Below are 15403 nucleotides of genomic sequence, written 5' to 3'. Positions count from 1 at the left end.
TTTTCATTGGGCAACGCTTGGAGCCTAACAATGTAACACAAGTGACTAACAGCCTACTAAGTAATGCTTACAGGGCGACCAAAGTTTATGGATGGACTCTTATTTGCACAGGATTCGTCACTGTCTGTCATATCAGTCCAACTACTGCCAAACATAATCTAAAGACAAAACATCATCACGACCTCCCAATTTGAAGCCACCACTCGGCAGAATGTGCAAGGTTTCATCTATCATCTTGCAATCGGCTGGCTGTTTGCTTCTTCTAAATGGTGAACTTGCACACAAATGGACGAAATGGACCTACCAACTCTGCAGTATGTCCCGAGACGATAGACTCTGCAAAAACGAAGAAAACCTCAACAGTCTGGGAGACGATTACGGATATCGGTCAGGCTCCTGTCTCGTCTGCGATAATGAATACAGAGCGAGGTCTAATTACGAAATTGCATTAGCTACTGCTCAAAATCAATACAATTTGATGATTAATGCTGCATGGAGCAAGAAACTTGAGGAAGAGCAAGAAGCCAGTTACACTATAGACACGGTAATTCTGACTGCTTGACATAGATTTAGTTGTACTGATCAAGTGTAAATACTAGATTCCATTCATCGATCGACAGAAGCGACTTCGCTACCATCACTATCGCTCTCGTCGCGGCTACTCGAAAACCTTACACGGATGAGCTAGTTGGTGGGCAAATTGATCCGGATTGATCTGCGCAGCTTAGGTTGGAATTCTATTTAACAAATCGGCTGTGGCCTTTTTGTCGAATAGGGGATAGACAGTTATGCATTTGGTTTAATGCCTCGTGAGTTTTGATATTTGGAGCAGTATGGCGATGCTAAAGATATGTGTTAGCCACAAAAGCCCACCTTGCTATCAGTCCACATTATAGCTTAGCAATTAGAAACAGTTGAATTTTGGGTATACCGACTTGCTTTTGAGTATCGTGTCTGTGACATACACCATTTATAATCCCGAGAAGTTTTAATTCTTACTGAAGTGTTAGTGGAAATCCTGGTTCTTCAAGGAATTCCTTGTGCTTCACCTGTATTTTCTCTTCGTTGACGTTAATCTCGAAAAAGAGATAATGAAGGTGAGGCGGGCATGAGAATTCTAAAGAAAAAACGATTCCGGAGAGAGAGACTCGCTGCAGCAAGTAGTCCTTTTAGATTATACTTGAACTATAATCATCTGACTTGATAAAGTGTTCAGAGATTTTTCTCTCCAATTCTAGTGCCGGCGAATTCGCAAAATTTGGCTTTTTGGCATGTACTTGTTTCAATTCTCCCATAGAGCCATAGATTTCCCTTGTCAGTGGTTTCGAAGATTGATCTCATGAATTTCAATCTAACTTTGTTGCCGTAGTTTCATTTGAGGTATTCCAAAACTGTGCCATCTCACTTCAAAGATCTCACAGTATTGGATGACTGGCGATACTAACTTCCATTATACCTTAACTTACGAGCTTCAACCCAATGGAATAAAGCTTCATTGCACAGTCGTCATTGGCTACTAGGGAAAGAGCGAATGTTTGAACCTCAATCAATTTAACTTCAAATTCACTGAAGTGGTACAAACACATCATGTAAACGATAGCTCATTCCAGTGTTTGCACTAGTATACGGTAGTGTAACGGTGGCGCGTATCAAGCCTTTAATATGATATCTCGTATATATAAAGGGGGATTACATCACTTCTATTGATATTCAATAGTACTTCTATACAGAATATCTTTAGTGATATATGAATCGATATCACCTACATGAATCATTTCGAAAATATTGATACGCACCACCATACGGACCAATATACGAAATACGAGGAATACTAGTAAGAACACTGGATCATTCTAGCAGACCCGTATGAAATGTATCGCAATTGAAGGGGATTCGGATAAAAACAAAGATGCCAATCAGCAACTGACAATCGCTTTCGAATTGACGGGCAGAAGAAGAGCCTCACAAAGTGTCTGTGGGATTGGGCCAAAGTTGCTCAGTCTTATCAGTTCATTGAAGTGAATGAAATCCAGTACGAGCATGAAGTTTCATCGGCGGTAGAGTCAAACATATGTAATCCGCTCGGTGATTACTCATCAAACGGATCAATTACTCATGATCTCACAAACTTTATCAGCTTCTACTGTCACCAACGGCTAATGATTAAAACTGTTGTGGCTTTTGGGAAACAGTCTCTCGAAGTAAATAAAAGACGGACCGTCTTGCACAATGACTCAGACCTTTCAAAGTTCTCTGTTGAGGATATCATATATTTTATTTTTCTGCATTTATATACCGATATCATCTTGATCGCTCTTCCGAACAATTTGAAATGTCTATTCTTTTCTTATCAAATTCGTAGAATATTTGCGTGTTCGATGTCTGCTCTTGATATTCTAGTTCCAACTACTGCATTCTCTGCCATCTGCCTCAAGTGCTGTTCTGCTGTCCCCATTAAATATTATATTACCATTGCATTGTGAGTAATTCTACTCATTCCGCATATCATCGTTTTAAGTAGTATCATGGCTATGTAGCTATCCAGCTCAAAAAGCGTCATTTATCACACAATATGACGTACAATTAGTTTTTTCATTGCAACAAGAACTTTATCCTTCCATAAATTTGCAGCTTCATACTCTTGCTTTCCTGCAAATTCAACTCTATGGTCGTACCAACCATATATTCATAGCAAATTCCTTCGTAAAAACATCTAAATCGCTGATTTACATCTTCCTTTTGATGATACGCATAGTCAAATATCCATGTTTACAAGAGGAGAATCATCTTTTGCTTGTTCCTTACAGTCAGCATGAGAATTCTTTTGCTTTTGCTCCAAATTTAGGCATGAATTTGATTGTATCTTCTTTTCAACGACACCGTTAGATGTAAAAGACCACCGTTCATTGTCTCCTACAACTTTCGCACCACATAGATTCCGGCAGACCATCACCATATAGATTTGAAACTTCATGTTATGCACAGTATCAAGTGAACATAGAGATGCGTTATACTGTTATACTGCAGCTTGCTTCTTGCTATCTGTGCATTTCATTAGAATACATTACTTTAAGGAATATCATCAGATGTACTCTTACCATAAGCCCAGGAGCAAAGAATGACACAAGGGAATATCTTTTTTTAATCATTCTTCTTCGGATTTCCATGTTAATCCTTCTTGTTGCCTCCAGATCGTTCAACCTTTCTTTGTCTAATACCCATGTACAAGAATTTTGGGAAATTCACTATCTTGCTATCCACTGGTTCACCAAAGAACTTAATGAAATTTTTTGGTGAATCATATTCATTCAAGCCCTCGGCTACAAAGTGTCTCCCACACTTTGATGCTCGAGCTTTCATACAATAAAACAAACTAGAGTTTCTGCATCTCGTCTTCTGCTGTACTTATCACTTCTTACTAAATTCTCACCAAGACATCTCAGTCATTTGATCAAATCCACCAAGTCAATCATGGCACCGCCATCAGATAGCTTTCCTTCCCCAAACAACTCCATCGAGATTGTTACTAGGACGATTGATAAATTCATGGACAAGTTGCGACTAACTTGGGCTATCAACGCTGCCAAGGGTCTTGTTGGTGAGTGACACATTCCATGAATAGCCTATCTTTTCATTGCCTAAATATTGCTCGTTTTTCGTTTCGCATGACTAATATTTCCAAGAACTCAAGGCTGGTTCTCTGCTCTGCCGAGAAATAGAGCTCGCACTTCTCCATGTCATCGCTCAAACCGTCTCCCCCGAAAAAGTTTACATCCGAATCGGCAATGAATTGAACCATTTCGAGCGGCCTGCCTATCGCGCAGCCAATCCTCTTTTCTACACTATCCTACTCTGCTGCTTCCAAATGATGCAAGGTTGGGCCGATGAAGGATGGTTTGAGAATCTTCCAACGATTGAACAGAGTTTGCGGGATGTAGTTAATATGGATGCGCAAAGACTTGCTGGTGGCTCTGGTATGCGGGCTGATAATGACTTCTTGGTTTGGAAGTGCGCAGTACAGTTGCTAACTTCTCTTTAGGACTGTCAACACTGATGGACCTCGAGCTGTATCGAAGCCTGGAACACACAATGTATACTGATCATTGTTTGAGAATGCGTATTGATACCCAAGTCGAGATATTAGAGGGGATTATTGCGAGGATGAGGGCTGAGGAGAGCAATCATGGTCATAATGATGAAGCTGACATGGAGAATCGAGAACTAAATGGCGAAATCTAATGTTAATTAGATATTATTGAACTTGTATGATATCTGGAAAAAGACTTGGGACCCTAGATTTAGTTCGTCGATTAGCTCTTCCGCGGTTTACACCGTACAGAATGAAAACATATATTCATTGACACCATGATATATCTTCCGCGATATTTTGTATCTATCGGAAATGACGTTCGATGCATGGTGCTCTGCCGAATACCAGACTAGATAGCAGATATCTAATCACATTGCAGTCTCCCAGACTACTAACTGAGAAATTCAAGAACAGATATCAGCACATAAGATCAGACTCATAACAATAAATCTGAATACCAAGACCACCATCATTAAACAGGCATCTTAATAAGTGACAAGAATCTACATTTACAAAAAAGAAAATCCCTCGCAAAGGTCTAACAGCATCGGAAGCATTTAGTTGAAGGACCAAAATAAATCACATCTAATCTGCAATCTGAAGACTCATTCAAAAGCTAGTACCCTTATCTCTTATCCAGATACGCAACATATCCCAAATTTCCCTCCTAACAACACTAAAACTATGCTAACCAATTAAGCGAGCTTCTGGAGTGTAACTCATGGCTTCTAGATCATTACTTTAAAGTCAAATACTCTTATCTCTTATCCAGGTATGCAACAAATCTCAGGTCTACCACCCTAGAATTCTTAAAATCGTACTAATACTTCGATAAAGCTTTGATTGTTGAACAAAATGGGAACGTATCGTGGAAGACCTGGTGTAATTTACGCAGCAGCGTCTGAGCAATCAGTCACGGTAGTAATATTGAAAATAAATTCAACTGCGTTCCACTAACGTTGGCCAAGACCCTCACTTCAATCGTCTAGAACTTTTTAGTCACGATTGGCTGTTCATTATACTATGTTAACATGCAGTTTAGACGAACTTAGTAGATTCGTTGATGAATGAGAGACGCCATCGTTCACATTCATTGAAATCTAAAATTCCTTGTGAATTGGCGGAGAATTCATTTTCTCCAGAATTTCGGGTCTCAGATTGTGGTGCCTTAGCTTCGAGCTATACATGGTAGGTATGTAGTGTGTAAATACTCATAATAAATGACGATGAGACATTATGATGCAAATCGATTTTGAGGTATTCTTCCGAGAGTATCTAGCGGGCTACATCTTTGGACCTAATGTAGGGGTCTTTATATCCAAGAGTTATCCAGTGACTTATTAACGCTGAAACTATCGGTGATGTAGCCCTGGCTTTCTACGGTCCTACCAGAAAATGGATTTGGCATAAGGGGCATTTCAAGACCCATTACCTATCTTAAACAAGCTATCGACACGCAAATCATCGGAAAGAAAGTAGGGTGCAAAGCAAAGGAGTTTTCAATGGTATTCTATATTTGATTTTTTATTATGCGTTTTGGTTTCATCAGAGATGCCCATGTAGTTCCCATTCGTGAAGCGGATACATTTATTGAGTGCCGACTATCACATCAATAATAGCGCAAATTCAATGGACCTTCTAACTTCAGTCATCCAAATGCCAGCACTATCTACGCCTGATCATTAACACAGAGCGAGACAGGCTTGACTAGCCGTCATGAGTCTCTTCTTTAAATTGATTCTTCAAGACTCTCACTTGTTCATTTCTCCCCAGCACTGCTTCCACCAATGCCCAATTCCTTAACCTTATCCACCAGACCCTCTCCCTCCGCAACTTCCACAACTTCCACTCCCTCCTCCCCCTCTCCACTCTCGCCCTCATCCCCGGCAATTCCCTCCTCCAACCCTTCACCTCCCTCTTTCAAAACCCATTCCACAACTTCAGTCTTATCCGCCAATTCTGCCTCGTAGACCGCATCATGCCCCTTCTGATTCTGAATTGTTGGATCTGCTCCATTTTCTATCAAAACCTTGACTGCTTCTAAATGTCCATTCAGGGCTGCCCAATGTAAAGGTGTGTTTCCAGAGGCGTTTTGCGTGTTAAGTATTTTGAGCATTTGGGGATTTTGAGGAGAGGGATTAGAAAGGTGTTTTGCGAGGAGGGTGAGAAGTTCTGTTTGGGAGTTAGTTAGATTTGAGGTCCAATTTCGGGAGGAGGCAGATTGCGACTGGATAAAGGAGGAAAGTACCGTGATGACCATTGGCGGCAGACATATGTAGCACGCCATTTCCACTCTCGCTGTCTCTTGCAATCTCCAACAACTCAGTTGCTGAACATTCTTCCCTTTTACATAATTCCTCTCTTAGAGTCTCGAATTCGTCTTTCTCCCCGACTCGAGCAAAATAAATCAAATCATCGATTTCGTCTTCTGAAAATTTGGGTGCCATTTTTTGTAGCTGTTCTTAGTCGTAGTATTTGTTTTCCAGTTAATTACAATTACCAGTTCTTATTCGTGATATTTCTTTCTTGAGATTATGAGTGAACTTTTCCAAAAGATAATGAGGGGTCGATCCAAGCGGCCGCATCAACACCGAAAAAAATTAATTTTCGACATGTGGTCGGCCAAAGAATAATCCGATGAATCTGGGGCGCTTATCGCGCCTTATCATTATCCCTGCACATAACTCTAATTATTACACGTGCCAGCCCCTGATACGCACCCCTGAAAGACATCTCACCGGTGTTAGATTCACTCATCCTTCCTTCCAACCCTCATTTGCATTGATTCATTTCCTTTCTTTTTCTTCATCTTTTCTTTTTATCATTTATCCCTTATAAACTCACATCCGAACCCCCTTCTTTATTCTCTTCCTTCTTTTTTGTTTAAAAACAGGAAAAATCATTGGATTAGTAAGGTCAACAGGAAAGAGAATCAACCATGCCTCGACCACGTCTTAATGCCTTCGACTCAAGCGAACCACTTCTCCGAACTACCAATGCTGCCAACGCTGCACGTAGACATATTACGGGATTTTGGGAGGGATTTGTCGATTTTGCTTTCAATGACAATGTGCTTCATGTTGCTATTGGTTTGATGTACGTTTCTCTCTCCTCAGCTATCCCCTTCATTCATGACCTTCTCTATTCCCTACACGTGACGTACTTCCTCAAACAATCGCTTACAAAAAGACAGAATAGCGCAATCCTTCACAGCTCTTATAACCTCACTTGTCTCTTCTGTTCTCCTCCCACCGCTTTCTCTCCTGCCTTTCCTAAACAAGAACCTTGAAGAGAAATTTGCGGTTCTGAGGCCTGGTCCACATTATGATGGTATGCTTCATAACCGCACTGAGATTAGTGATGGAATTGGAGAGGGAGTAGAAGGAAACGCAACTATGGTCGTAAATATGGGGATGGAATTTTTGTATGGAGCAGGCTATAACACCTTGAAGCAGGCGATAGATGACGGGGCTATTGTTTTAGCTTGGGGGTAGGTTTTTGGTTTCTCTATATTTACCTTTCTTAGCGCCTTCTCTTCTCTCCCAATGAAGTCACAAACTAACAACCTCTCAAGTTCCTTCCTAAACAAAGTGATAAACTTCATAGGCGTTGGTCTCGCTCTTTACGGCATTGCAGGTCTCTACCAATATTTCAGTCAAGATAACGCTATTATCAAACACACCGTCCGTTGTAGATATTGTCGCAAGAAGATTTTCGAGAAGGTGTGTTATTTCCTCCTCACTTTTTCACCTTTTCATTTCCCTCTATTTCTCTCCTTGCGAGTTCTTATCCTCTTATTTTATACCTCCTACTTACTATTCCTCTTCCCTATCACTATTTCCAATCACCCGTCAAACAACTCCAACCCCTTGCATAATCTAAACCTGCTCACAATTGTAAACCCCAGGCACAACGCTGCGTATTCTGCACCTCCTGGCAAGATGGCCGCGAAGATATTCGTCCCGCTGCAGCTACTATCTGATGATTTCTCTTCTTATGCTTCTCCATTTCCTTCCTTTCTCCTCTTGCTCCTGTCACCTACTCTCTCCTGCTCTCTCCACAACTTCCACTCAACATCCATACACGATGTACACAATTAACTACACGACTATACGACTACACGACTTACACGTACATACACTATATCCCCCAACGAGACCAATACATTAAACCAGCAATCAGAATGAAAATAAAAAGAAATTAAACCTCAATAGACAATACACAATACCAAAATAGAGGCAAAGCAAGGCTTTGTAATCTTACATGTGTATACGTGTACCTAACTGCATGACTACATGACTACATCCAAACAGCAAAAAAATACACACTCAATTCATAGCGAGGAGTTCAGGAAGATAGATTGACCACAACCACAAACCACGGTGTTAAGCGAAGGCATTCCTAGGAGTGGGCGTTCTTGAATTCGAATTTGGGTTTCTTTTATCTCTGGGGTCTGGAGTTTGGGGTTTAATTTTAAACTTGGCTTTGAGATTCAGTTTGGGTAAATTTCACTTGGTTTACCGATTTTCGTTCGTTCGTTCGTTCATACTTCATAGCGAGGAGTTCTAGGTTTCCGTGTGATTCTCAATTTGAAAATTGTACTTCGTGGATTGGATGGAAGAAGAGAAGATAAATAGAAAATGATCATAGACGTCTTTAGATCTTAGCTTCAAAATCAGTGTGATGTGATGCTGGGAATGAATTATCATGGCATAGTGTACTCATATTGTTCAAATGGTATTGGAATAAAGGGGGACTTTCAAAATTTCATGACAGTAATATTACCAGGGTAATTTCACTACTCAAGAAGGGAGCTTTGCTACTTTCAGATCTTGCATATGGATAACAATTCAGTTCAATTCGTCATTTCCTATCCTCATCTTAATCCTAAATCCTCCATTTAAATCTCCACCTTCTTCATCGGTGCGAAATCACAACTACAATTCCGTCTTTCCTCCCTCTACAAACTCCACCTCCCAATCCTCTCCAATAGCTACCTTTGGCGCTCTAACTAACGCCCAAGCAGCTTTGCTTCCTTCCCCTGCGTGGTAAGTGATCTCGGCCGTTGTGCTGCCCACCTTCACACTCTTCAATCCACTCCACTCCTTTGGCGCACCAACAACAAGAATCTTCTCCACGACTACTTTCTTCATACTCTTCAGATATTTGTCTGTCAATTTGCCCTTTGTTCCAATATCCTTACTGCTCAATACCCCATTTTCAAAGGAGAAAGAACGATGAATGTAGGCCCCAGATTGATAATCAAAAGTCTCACCATCATCCACATATAATTCTCCGGTTGCCTTTCCTTCTTTATTGAGGACGAGAACAAGAGTATATGGATCCCATCTCATAAGACCCGAACTTCTGCGAGGACGATCTTTGCGAGGGATGATATGACCACCTTGCATAAGTAGAGGAATTTTCTCAAGAGGAGCTGCGACTGTAGTTTTACCCGCGCCGGTATAGATGGTATAGTCGAAGTAATCGTAGTAAACTTCGCTATCAGGAATATAGATCTCGACGCTATCGGCACCTTCTGTGACGACTGGCTTGGCCAGTAAACCAGTACTACCGACGAAAAATTGATCATCAATTGCAAATCCAGATTCGTCTTCTGGATATTCAAAGTAATGTGGTCTGATAATGGGTGTTCCGTCTGTACTGGCTTCATGGAAAGCGGTGTACCAGGCAGGAAGAAGAGAATAACGGAGACGGAGGGCTTGGGTTATAATATCCGTGTATGGATCACCGATGAGATATGGTTCACGTCTTCTAGTATCGATATGTGCATGTCCACGGAAGAAGGGGTAGAAAGCACCAGCTTGATACCAACGGGTAAGAAGATCCTTTTCAGGGTTACCAAAAAATCCACCAACATCTGCACCAGCAAATGGGAAACCTGCAATACCATTGTTAAGAATCATAGGGAACGCAGCTGCGAGATGGTCCCAGCTAGCTTGATTATCACCAGTCCACATAGCTCCCATGCGTTGACTTCCGGCGTAAAAAGAACGAGTGAGAATGAACGGACGGCGAAGTTCACCCTTCTTGCGCTCGACCATTGCTTCATAAGTTGCGTTGACAAAGGTCAAACCATTGACATTATGAACATCACGGTGCTCCCAGTTTCCGAAATGTAAGTTATCCTTAGGCATAGTTGTTTCTGGTCCATTGAAAACCGATGGCTCATTCATGTCATTCCAAAGGAAAAGGTTAGGTGTATCAAAGGCAGCAGTCTTGAAGAGAATCTTCCACCATTCGATTGCTGCAGGATTGAATGCGTCAACCCAGTGGGAAGATCCTGGCCAACACCAACCTTCATAGATACTGCCCTCTTTGTTGTGAACAGCCAAATCTTTACTCTTTAATTCATCAACAACCTTATAATTTGCTTCATTCTTGATGTGAGGGTCGATGATTGCAACAAGTTTTCGATCGGATTTATCCAAGTGCGACAGCATATCAACGTGGTTTCCGAAAGTGTGAGGATCCCAAGTGAAATATTTCTTTCCGTCGGTATACTCGATGTCAAGCCAGATAACATCATATGGGATTTGGAATTTGTCGAACTTTCTGTCAACATCCTTCACATCCTCATCGGTAACATAGTTCCATCTACATTGGTGGTAACCAATGGCAAATTCTTGAGGAAGCTGTGTGAAGCCTGTAAGCTCTCCATATGCTTTTGTAACATCCTTTGGTGTTGGTCCAAGGAAGACAAACACATCGATTAAACCACTCTCTGAGAACCAATGAGTTTTTGTGTCAGTTTTTCCACTCAAAGGGTTCATGGATGCTTTCTCCTTGATAATGTCAATCCAAGTCTCGGCTGCGTTCAGCCAAAAGACACCAACAGTTGACGCTGCTCGATGTGCTTGCATGAAAGGAATGGCTCCATATAGAGTCATTTCACTATCCATGATATACTCGAAAACATCAGCGTTGTATAAACGATAAGGATCTTTATGGTTGCCTTCTCCGCCTCGGGTTTGCTTCAATGACAAGGGTCCAGCATGTTCTGGGATACCAAAGACATGCTCATATCCGGGAAAGGTAATATCAAGAGAAACACTCTCAGGACCCTTGGGTTTTGAGTCGGTATTTCCACCGAAAGATTCATCCCACCAAGTCGACTCATCTTCGCCGGTTTGAACTTCGGCTGATTCTTCTTCGCCTTCCTTCTTTTCTGGCTTCTCAATCTTCGGTCTCCAATGTTCCATGTTCATCAATCCCCGTTCATTAAACTTAATTTGTATCTCGTCGTCCCTCTTGAAGTCGATTGCAAATGGAGCATGTGTAACTTCCGCCTTGAACTTGCCATCTGGACCAAAGGTAATGTGCGAAACTCCAGGGTACTTCTTGTACTCTGCATCCTTACTCAAAGTCAACCCACCCACAATTGCCCAATTTGCAGCCTCATTATAGCGTTCCTTCCTAGCTTTACTACCATGTCTTAATTCAATCTCGCCCGTTTGCCGTTTTTCTTCATCAATCGTAACTCTCGCAGATCCCGATTCGAGGAAAGAAATGGTAATCGGTAACCTGACCGACACTCCTCCACTCAATTTCTTGAGGATGGTTCCCTGTAGCTGACCATCCTTCCATGTTAACGTCTCTGAAGCCAGTCGATAAGGAGCTTGTAAGCTCCAATTATCTCCCACTGCTGTTGCTTGATCCGCATATGCTCGATTTCGTTTGCAGAATCCAGATTGATCGCATGTTTTGAAGTTCTCATGCTTAACAGATACTATTTAGATTGTCAGTGAACTCTGCACAGAAAGCTGTTGTTGGCATCCTTACTAGCTGGTGTAATCAAGCTGCCAAATGTTGATAACAAAACTAAATATCCTGTCCATTGTGAGGACAGATTTAATGGTGACTTCATGATTGAAAATACATGCAATATTTAGCAATTGCACTCAATTCGGATGAAATCAAGTTGCTAAATAGCTAAATATATGAACAAATGGCTTGTACAACAGAACCATAAAGAATTGAAGTCTTGTGTTGGGGGGGTTTGAGGTTTCCAAGCTGTCCTATTCTACTTCACCAATGACGATCAAAGCTCAGCTCCCCGGTCGTACCTTTAGCATAACATGTGTATAAAGCTTTATTGGCGATACAATTGCCCACGAGCCATGATAGGAATTTGTGCATATTACATAAAATTACCCTTGTTCACGCCTCACATCTAAGGCTTCATCGACAGAGAAAGGGTACCCTTCCGCCCCTCCTGCCAAACCCCACCAAGGAAACCCCACTAAACAACACACCTCAACCTAAAAGAATTTAAAATATGAGTGAAGCCCCCGAATCGATTTTAAAGCACGTCAATCCTAAAACTCAAGCACTCTTAAGAGCATCAGCAAAACACAGAGAAGAATCTGCCAGATCAAACGACGATACCATGTCTACCGAACAAACGTAAGTTCCTTATTCTATCGATCTATTTCTATGAGAGGGATGTGTGCTTTACTCTTGAAAGAGAGTTACCCCACGTCAACAAAGTATTAGCGGTGTATACTAACGTTTTTGTGTCGAATAGCTTCATTGCCATCAAGCCAGATGGTGTCCAAGTATGCAAATACCATTCTACATAGAGAGAAGAGGATGAAAGAATACTGATTGATATTGAATTCAGCGTGGACTCGTTGGCCCAATCATCAGCCGATTTGAGGCTCGTGGGTAGGTTTACCTTTTGCAAAGAATATTTGTGCTTTGTTGACATGAGAAATAGTTACAAGCTTGCTGCCATCAAGCTCACCACCCCAGGAAAGGACCACCTCGAGAAGCATTGTAAGTACATGATGAAATAGGCGTTATATGACTATTGATACTAACACCTTTCCCAGACGCTGATCTCTCCGACAAGCCATTCTTCGCTGGTCTCGTCAACTGTACGTATCTGCCAATTTGAACACACCTACATACCACACACGCATCTAACAATACTTAGACATGAACTCTGGCCCAATCTGCGCCATGGTCTGGGAAGGACGTGATGCCGTCAAGACTGGCCGTAGTAAGTAACCCCTTTCTCTCACTTATCCCACCAATCACCATCTAACTATTTTCCTTTAGCCCTCCTCGGTGCCACCAACCCATTGGCCTCTGCCCCAGGTACCATCCGTGGTGACTTCGCCATCGATGTCGGACGCAACGTCTGCCACGGTTCCGACTCCGTCGAGAACGCCAAGAAGGAGATTGCTCTCTGGTTCAAGGAGGGTGAGGTTCTCTCATGGAAATCCGCTCAACACGACTGGGTCTACGAGAAGTAGATTAGATTTGATGTTCTGTCATTTAGTCCAACAAACAATTAGCTCCAAATATCATATCTGAAGATTGTTTCTGATGATGGTGGGTAGGCATATACACGAATAAAAAGTCAATCAACCTCAAGCTATGTATGTCCATATGAGATTGAGTTTCGTAATCATCCGTGCCATCCTTCTCATTCCGCATTGAAGTCGTATCTTAATTTCCCGGCCAGCTTCTATCATCTGAATGTACCCGGACACAAATATACATTTCCATTCTAACCACATAAGTCCCATCCCACGATCTATATAGTAAATCTCACTTGCCAACTCCCCTTCCTAGCCTCCCAATTTTCCCCATGACACCTGCAAACCAAGGCGCGCCCCAAACTGAAACCACTATTCTCACGGGTAACAACACCTTCGTAATCACATACGCCGTCGCAACTTCTAATACTACCCTCTTCCCACTCGTATTACTATCTCCTCTCATTTCCCTAATCATTCCTTCACCCAGCTTCACATTCTTCCCCCCGTCACTCTCACCAACCCCATCCGACCTAGACCCCGCAGTATAACCGAACCATCCTCTCCTCCCAAACCACCTCTCAAACATTCCTTTCGCCTTCTCAACTCTGTCCTCAGGTATCAAATCAGAAGGTAACCATCCCGAATAATGAAATCCGCTGGCGAGAAGCAGAATAGGTACTATAGCAGTGATCTCATGCAGAATTAAAAAAGAAATAATATATGTCTTTGGCGCATTGAGTAGTGGAGCTGTATACGGATGTAGAAACTTAGGCAGTCGGGATTGCAGCGTTTGCATACGATTCTGCAGACGAGAACGAGAGGATGAGAATGAGGTCGCGGATATGGGGGTGTGTGATTTGGGGGTCGAAGTGAGAGGATGCGTGGATGAGAAGAAGCGTTGGGGAATTCGGATTTGCTTGGATTTGGAGGGAAGAGGAGAGGAGGTGAAGAAATTTTTGGAGGTGCGATTCAGGACGGTTCTGCGGAGATGGCAGATCTGAGGGGTAGACATTACATTGTTTGGAATGGGTTGTGTTGGGGTGAACGAGAGAGAAGCTGTAATCGTTCGAGTTTGGAGATTCAATGCTCATCAAGCTGTCGAGGCTAGCTTTAGAGCTTGGATCTAAAGTGATTCTTGGCGTGGGTTTCCTAGGGCCGTGCGTCCTGATGTCACGGTTGATTGATTGACGAATCTTGGTTTGTTCGCGTATTCATTGATTATTACTCTATGTTTTCCGTTTAAAGATCTCGAGGGTGAGTTCTTGTTATATTATGAAGTGACCATGCTCAACTTCAAGCACACTATCATCCCAGCTCAGTGGAAAGTTAGGACTGTCTATCAGTGAAGTTGTCTTGGAAGAGAAGTAAATACAGGTCTCAGAGCCAGAAAATGGTATTACAAGGCTGTCAAGACCCAGTATGATTGTTTGCCGTTGAAAGTTCTCGGGGTGCTAGCTTTGATACTGGTAATCTTTGATGCATCACTATCTCCCGCATCTCGATGTTTTGAATGGTTACTATTCTGCTATGCCATCACCCTGTCTTCTTGATCAATGGTATGGATGTTATCTTTCTTCCTGCAATATCCATATCGAGCTCCATATCGAGTGATGAATTACATCTCGATTTTCTTGGCTTGCGGTTTCGAGGTCGCAATTACTCTTTACTTAAGAAGAATTGGACTTCCTAATATGGCTTGATTGATTATTTATTTCCTTTCATTTCAATATGTGAGACAAGAATGATAATTTTACGCTCATCTCATGGTTTTGGAAGTTATCATTAGCTTGCTTGCAGTCATCAAGAAATTGAGATGAGGGTAGTCCTCATGCAGAGATACAAAACGTTGAGACTTTCGAAAGTCAATCACTATCTTTTTGTGAGATACTGTCTGAAGCCCAAACTACGGATCCCGCGACATTTTGAGTTCAGTCACTAGTCTCTGCAGGCGCATATAGTGCTGAGAGCCACACTATTGTATATCTGTGAAGCCGAAATTTTGTCTTTTGCTTATAGCTTGGAA

The 15403-nt window shown here is 42.0% G+C and overlaps 6 protein-coding genes across 6 annotated transcripts; 4 read left to right on the top strand and 2 right to left on the bottom strand.

Annotated features, from left to right (window-relative positions):
* Positions 1-316: 316 nt before the first annotated feature.
* Positions 317-683, top strand: Bfra_002306 (uncharacterized protein; the record flags this gene model as incomplete). The annotated part of the gene is made up of 2 exons (XM_037332728.1): positions 317-544; positions 600-683. 2 exons carry the CDS (start codon positions 317-319, stop codon positions 681-683), a joined length of 312 nt encoding a protein of 103 aa, XP_037194856.1.
* A 2788-nt stretch (positions 684-3471) lies between these two features.
* Bfra_002305 (uncharacterized protein) lies at positions 3472-4239 on the top strand (the record flags this gene model as incomplete). Its single annotated transcript, XM_037332727.1, has 3 exons — positions 3472-3598; positions 3684-3974; positions 4040-4239. 3 exons carry the CDS (start codon positions 3472-3474, stop codon positions 4237-4239), a joined length of 618 nt encoding a protein of 205 aa, XP_037194855.1.
* A 1610-nt stretch (positions 4240-5849) lies between these two features.
* Positions 5850-6537, bottom strand: Bfra_002304 (putative ankyrin repeat containing protein yar1 protein; the record flags this gene model as incomplete). The annotated part of the gene is made up of 2 exons (XM_037332726.1): positions 5850-6262; positions 6339-6537. 2 exons carry the CDS (start codon positions 6535-6537, stop codon positions 5850-5852), a joined length of 612 nt encoding a protein of 203 aa, XP_037194854.1.
* A 491-nt stretch (positions 6538-7028) lies between these two features.
* On the top strand, positions 7029-8072 carry Bfra_002303 (putative anditomin synthesis protein; the record flags this gene model as incomplete). The annotated part of the gene is made up of 4 exons (XM_037332725.1): positions 7029-7186; positions 7284-7580; positions 7665-7812; positions 7998-8072. 4 exons carry the CDS (start codon positions 7029-7031, stop codon positions 8070-8072), a joined length of 678 nt encoding a protein of 225 aa, XP_037194853.1.
* Positions 8073-9027: 955 nt separating this feature from the next.
* Positions 9028-11978, bottom strand: Bfra_002302 (putative glucosidase ii alpha subunit protein; the record flags this gene model as incomplete). The annotated part of the gene is made up of 2 exons (XM_037332724.1): positions 9028-11840; positions 11894-11978. The coding sequence occupies 2 exons, from the start codon at positions 11976-11978 to the stop codon at positions 9028-9030; spliced, it is 2898 nt and encodes a 965-aa protein (XP_037194852.1).
* Positions 11979-12389: 411 nt separating this feature from the next.
* Bfra_002301 (putative nucleoside diphosphate kinase protein) lies at positions 12390-13413 on the top strand (the record flags this gene model as incomplete). Its single annotated transcript, XM_037332723.1, has 7 exons — positions 12390-12517; positions 12639-12669; positions 12735-12778; positions 12831-12889; positions 12946-12990; positions 13050-13115; positions 13175-13413. 7 exons carry the CDS (start codon positions 12390-12392, stop codon positions 13369-13371), a joined length of 570 nt encoding a protein of 189 aa, XP_037194851.1. The 3' UTR covers positions 13372-13413.
* Between the last annotated feature and the right edge of the window lie 1990 nt (positions 13414-15403).

The sequence above is a fragment of the Botrytis fragariae genome (genome assembly GCF_013461495.1).
Source record: "Botrytis fragariae strain BVB16 chromosome Unknown tig00000012, whole genome shotgun sequence".
NCBI classification, from domain to species: Eukaryota; Fungi; Ascomycota; class Leotiomycetes; order Helotiales; family Sclerotiniaceae; genus Botrytis; species Botrytis fragariae.
This window is presented reverse-complemented; position numbering and strand designations above follow the sequence as displayed.